The sequence below is a fragment of the Octopus bimaculoides genome, chromosome 9 (assembly GCF_046866305.1).
Source record: "Octopus bimaculoides isolate indiv1 chromosome 9, ASM4686630v1, whole genome shotgun sequence".
NCBI lineage: Eukaryota > Metazoa > Mollusca > Cephalopoda > Octopoda > Octopodidae > Octopus > Octopus bimaculoides.
Window position 1 is genome coordinate 49,686,350 of NC_142936.1, and position 6,693 is coordinate 49,693,042.

The 6,693-nt window shown below is 35.0% G+C and overlaps 1 protein-coding gene across 18 annotated transcripts in view; it reads right to left on the reverse strand.

Moving 5' to 3' along the window:
- The window catches only part of LOC106868354 (N-acetylated-alpha-linked acidic dipeptidase 2), a 1,035,601-nt gene that overhangs the window by 123,263 nt on the left and 905,645 nt on the right, over positions 1-6,693 (reverse strand). For all 18 annotated transcript variants that reach the window (XM_052970680.2, XM_052970677.2, XM_089357530.1 and 15 more), the window contains one exon: positions 572-698. In XM_052970680.2, the coding sequence (XP_052826640.1) occupies positions 572-698 (127 nt within the window). The remainder of the gene's footprint in view (positions 1-571; positions 699-6,693) is intronic.

The window sequence follows — 6,693 nt, forward strand, 5'->3', positions numbered from 1 at the left end:
TAGTGTCCCCTGTTTCATTTCATCTAATGGCATTACCCTGTTGTCTCGGTGCACTAAAATTTTTGGCTTCCACTAAAACTAGCTGTGTAATAGTGAAACAGCACCACCTATTTAGGATAGTTATTTAAAGTTACAAAGGGTTGTTGAGTGACAAACCTGTTAATACACTAACTCTTGTCAACTCTTTCATTTCATTCAAGTCAGAATTGTTTTATTTTCTTTTAACAGCTGAGACATAGGGGAAGAATACTTTCCATGACCTCTTTTCAAGGGTCCTGTGATGGTTTTAATCCTTTAATGTTTGGATTACTCTGTCAAATGTAATGCTCATTTATTCAAGCTGCTTTCAGTTAATCATGTCTTATCTTGTAGCTTTGAGATTTCAATGATGTGATTACTTATTTTTAGAGCAACATTGTAGGGTAGATGTAAGAGGCAGGATCTGGTTAGTTTGAACATAAAACAGGTAGAATATTTAGGCTGGATATGGCCAGTTCAAATGGTAAAGGGGTTAAACCACCGTAAACTACACTACTTAAAAAATTAAAAATCAAAACAAAACAAAACTAACCTTTACTGTTCCTGCAGGTGCATATCCATTGAAAGGTGCATACTCCACATGTTCATTAGACCAATTAAAGTGTGACTGAAAGTATGTGTTGTTGCCATCTTGGATAAAAACTTGATTTGGTTCAGCCCTGAAAAGAAATACATTGCTCATTAGAATCACCATTTCTTAAGGTACATAATTAATCCAGTGCTTCTATGTATGACTGAACTTGCATGACTTTGTTACAATGAAATAACAACAGTAGATTACCCAGAAAATTACAATTGTTAGATAATATTTTTCATATTCAAGTACAGAGAACTGTGTAGAACTTGGATCTGGCTTTGGTTTACAAATGGTTGTGTTAGTTAAAGTTAATGCAGGTTATCTAATAGGGACTTCAAATATAACATAAATAAATTAGACAAGTGCAAGCAATTAAATTAAACTGCGTTTAAGACTGAAAGGATGGATTTTCTTCATGGAAGCTTTGGCTGCAATCTCTTGGCAGGTTAAATATAGAACTTATTTAAAGTTAGAGTGGCTGGTGGAAAATTCAGTTATCCAGCAATAGCATGAAGACTTGAATAATCTAGTTAGTTACCTGGCTTTGTTAGGAACTAACTTGTTTGAGTACAAATTCTGTAAAAATTTACAACAGATTTTGAGCATTAATAAAACTATGTCAGTAATAAAACTTGTATTGAACAAGCAGTTAAAATAGTATGAAAAAGAACAAACTAATTACCAACTAACTTGTATGACTAGGTAGGTATCAAGGAATGCTTCATGTACATTCCTTAAACATCACCTGTTCTATTAGCTTGTATGTAATTTATAGGCTGTTTTGCATACTCTCTTCATTGTTTTTGTTTTTCTTTGGAGTGTTCTTGTGAAATTAGATTAGCTAATCCTGTAATAATTGTTTAATTAGCTACTTCCACATAAAATTTGGTGCAATGAGATTCAAATAATTTAATTTCAAATAAAACACTAATAATGATATTGGTTTTTTTATATGTCAAGTTTATATAAAATTCTGTCTTCTATTGTTAGTTGATCATCCTATCAAGTTTTGTTATTTGTTTATTTCATAAGCACAGGCATAGGATAGCTGTAAACCACAAATTCCTCTTTCCCCATAGTGGATGCACAACAAACAGCTGAACATATGAGAAGGGGTAACAACAACTGTAATCCTGTAGAGACAGAGTCAACTGTGTTAACTTTTTATTATCCACAATGGGCAAACAAAGAGGGGACAATACACAACAGGACAAAAAGTAGGACAGATGTATGAAAAAATGAATGAAAGAGTGAAAAAATGAAAAAAAAAAAAAAAGAATGGAATGAAGCTACTTAGCCCCACCTTCAAGCAGCCTCATTTATACCTCTCCTCTTTTAAACCCAGTTCCTTTAAGATTGTCTATTTTATATTCTTTTAAAATATTTGTGTACTCTGTAATTAATGGCATCTCGTCTCTGTCCAAGTTTACTTCCCAATACTCATTTCCATAATCAGATCTATCTAATGTTTCTTGTTGGTCTTTGGTTAATATAAGACAACAGTGCTGACCCTTCACATTATCATACCCCTCAGTCGTCACGTTTTTTACGTCTTTCCATGAAGCTATCTCCTGGTTTAATTTTTCATTTATGTCATATATTATACCTATAAAACTTTTTTCCTTTAGCCAGGGGAGGGAAAGTTTGAGGGTCCTTGTGTGCGTGTGTCTTTCTTTTTTGTTTTTGTGTCAGAGGGGAATGGGTAGGCTTGGTGTCTGTAGGGGGAGGGCGGGGGCTGAAAGGGTGTGGGTTGGGGTTTTAAGTCTGTATCACTTGCTTTCTTTTATTTTCTTTTGTTTCTTCCATGTTTTCTCCCTTTTCTCCATTGTTGGCGGTAAGGTCACTTCCTTTTTTCCTGTTTCCTCCACCAATTCTGCCATTTCCTTCTCTTGTTCTTCCATTGTTTTTTGGTTGGTTTCAGGGCAGTTCACTTTAATGTGGCCTTTTAGGCCACATTTGTAACATCGAGGGATTCTGCCCTCCACCTTTACCCTCATTATTACCTCATCCATGGTAATGGTTTTCGTTATCTTTTCCAACGTTTCCGCTTACCCTTGAATAGTCATTTCCAGTGCTTGTCCCTTCCACATTTCGCATTGTGTTCTAGTGGTCTGGAGCACCGTCATATCATCCTCATTATCCATGAGAACTGTTGCTGTTATCCAGGCCACATCTAACTCAGGCAGTAAAAACCATCTACCCATACCATGGTTGCACGTCGTCCCAGGTAAGTGGGTAGAAGGACTATTTCATCGTTTTTGATACTTCCTGCTGCATACCTTTTTGTTGTTGCCTTATCTTTCATCATCACTTCCACAGTACCGAATTTGTTTCCTCTTGCCAGGTAAGTAATTTCATGCCAAATTGGTCTTAGCGCTTTCTCAATTTGGCTTGCAGTCATGATGTCTATTTTTCCTGCTTTAACTGAATACATCTTGAACATAATGGTTCTTTCCACTTACATCACTCAGCATTTCCTGTGGGTGGGGGCAAGGTCCACATGATACCTGTCCCTACTTAGCAATCCTTTAAAACTTTCAATTTTCTCCATATCGATTTCATTTCCTTGGTGTTTTGCCACATCCGCAAACTTTCTTTCCTTTTCAATTTTTCTGTCTATCTTCCCTATTGCTCGCAACAGCTCATCTTCAGAAGATGACACCTTACTAAAGCTGATGTCTGAATAGAACATCTTCTTCTCTATGAGGCCAACTCTCCTCATAAGAGGAGGGAAAGCACAAACACACTGCCACAAGGCAGCAAAAAACAATTAACAAAAGTGTTCAAAAAACACTGACGCAAAAAAATTAAACATCCAAACATGACGAAAAACACTGGAAAAATAATGTACTTACAACTTAGAACAACCTGGGATGGAATCAACTGTGTCCCAGTTTATTTTAATTGCAATATATAGAAAAAACAGACAAGTTCACATAAAACTTTTGCATGCCATGTGACTGGCAGTTTTTAATTTTTTAAACAAATGTACAGTGTTTGTTATATATTGATTGTGAGTTCAATACACAACATTATAATTACACAAAACTGCATATCTGAGGTGGGCTCTATATGATTTGAAATCCACATGTAAATGGACAGAATTAAATGCTGTATTAAAATTGATTCCTCATACTACTGTTCCTTCTATTCCAAAAATAAATAAACAAGAAAAGAAGAGTAGCAGAGCTGTCAAAACAAAGAAAAAATGTTTGTGTACATAACATAATATTTTTTGACACCTGTAATATGGTGATGATGTGTTCGTAATGGAAGCATTCGATGGTGTTTATGCAAAGATATTTTTATAAATATGAAACTTTTTGAAAGATTCTATCAAATATTGATTTTGAAAAGGATTATTTTAACTAAGATGGGAATGAAATGAAATATATATGATTAAAAATTGAAATAATCCTGCATGTTCTTCATTTTTAATGAAATTTCTGTCAAAATTTTTTAAAACACATTATAATACATTTCTTTTTCCACATTGTTAAACATGAGCAGAAGTGCTATAAATTTAGAAACTAGTACTGAATCAATCTTTTTAATATTTGGTTAAAACTATCAGGGAAAAGATGAGTATGTTGGTAGGAAACTAAACCACCAGCCATTAAGAAATCTGTATTGTCTCTGGCACCAAAAGTATTCATAGCTATGATGCTCAACTCTCAATAGTTCAGTCCACCTATCTTTAATTCTTCTTAGATACCAATCAGCCCAAGACTATCTGTTCCTATTGAACATAAACATCTATTTTAAAATGTTCATATGTAAATTAAACCCAGTCATCATAATTTTCTCTAAGAACCTTTGAAGCTATGTTCCAAACACTAGATTAATAACAACAAAGTTATTTTATAAAATTTCTCTAAATTCTTGATTATTTTAAAAATTCATTTGAACACACGGAAAGGTTATTTCATTAGAAATCTGGTCAAAAAAGGGTCAAGTAAATACTGTAGCATAGGAACAATTCCCTGCTAGATATTGATACTTAGTTAGCATAGTACTGAATATAGTAAGGAGAAAGATGGGCTTAGTTCCTGCATAGGTAAGATGTGAACATAAAGCCTAAAGCAACAGAAGAAAATATAGTCTGATGTTTTATCATTTCTGTCTTGTTATTTATTATCAGATTGGAAGAATTGTAAGAGTAGAAACAATATATTTTACAGAAATTGTTCCAGCTCTTTATATTCTGAGTTCAAATCCTGTTGATAAAATAAAGTACCAGTTGAGTATTGGTGCTTTATTTTATCAATTAAACCCCACCCTTGAAACTGCTAGTCTTGTGCCTAAACCAGACACAATTATCATTAATATTATTAAAGAGGGAGTAGCGTAGTTGATAACAGAAACACAGAATAGCAAAATTTAGATAAATCATTCTTCTGCATACACTTACGCCCGAGGTGGACCTTGCTATTCACTCTTTTATGACTGACAGAAGTACTAGGAATATATATTTGGAACAGTTCAATAATTTTACCAACTTAAAATTATACATAAAATTTCACTTTCGGTCTGTCTAAAATAAATCTTTATCTAAGGACACCACCACTGTCATCATCATCAGTAGCAGCAATATTACTTTAGTTAAGTGATATAGAATAAAAGTAATATCTTGGCTATCTAAAATGATAATTTGTCTGTGATTCCTAACTGAAATGGTTTTATTTACATAACTAATATTCTTGAGAACGGTAACAGAGTAGCATAAAATATTTTTATATTCTGAGTTTAAATTGTGATGGGAGTCAACTTTGCCTTTAATTCCCAGAGGTTGATAAAGTAAGTTATCAAACATATAATATGAGTTGATTTAATCAGCCATGCCCATCACTTGAAAGTTGGTTTTATTATGGTGTTGTGCAATGCCATAACTTCTGACTCTCCAACAGAGTCCTCTGCTGTATATCTCATCTTGCTTCTTCTTGTTATTCATACTGTGTACTCTTCTCCCTGCAAGTGCTAACCAGTATGCCCAATCCTTTACTATTAGTGACAATTGAATTTTTCCCTTTTGGTTTTATATTGCTTATAGCTGCCTTTATTATTTCATAATTTTCACATTACCATTTTGCTGACTTAGCCATTAATTTATATGGTAAATACTATATTAGCTTAACTGTAAGCGATGAGTAGTCACTACTTTAATTACAAGCGAAACTAGCTTGCTAGTATAGTGATCCCGCTTGCTGTTGGGTAGTTATCTCCTCTGTCAGTACATAGAATGTGCTTTCTGTGGCTATAAGGGTTTTTCACTCTTGTTTGTAGCAATGCACCCTCAGTCACTATTAGTGACAATTGATTTTTCCTTTTTGGTTTTATATTGCATCTAGCCACCTTCGCTATTTTATATATTTATATATATATATATATCATCATCATTGTTTAATGTCTGCTTTCCATGCTGGCATGGGTTGGATGGTTTGACTGAGGAATGGTAAGCCAGAAGCCTGCCCCAGGCTCCAATCTGATCTGGCAAAGTTTCTACAGCTGGATGCCCTTACTAACGCCAACCACTCTGAAAGTGTAGTGGGTGCTTCTTATATGCCACCAGCATGGGGTCTAATCAGACAGCACTGGCATCAACCATGCTCAAATGGTGCTTTTTATGTGCCACCGGCACGGGTGCTAATCAGGTGACACTGGCATTGGCCATGATTACGATTTCCCTTGGTTCAACAGATCTTCTGAAGCACAGCATATTGCCCGCCAATTGAAGGATACTTTTAAATGGGCCGGTTATACAACACTGGCATCAGCCACTGCTAAATCTCACTTAACTTGCCAGGTCTTCTCAATCACAGCATATCTCCAAAGGTCTCAGTCACTTGTCATTGTCTCTGTTTGAAGGTCGTGCTTCACCAGCTCATCCCATGTCTTCCTGGGTCTATCTCTTCCACTGTTAGGGTGTGACACTTCTTCACACAGCTGTCCTCATCCATACGTAAGACATGACCATTTCAGTTCTGTTGTCTCTCATGCACACCACATCTGATGCTTCTTATGTCTAACTTTTCTCTCAGGGCGCTTACACTCTGTTGTTTATGTACATTGACATTACA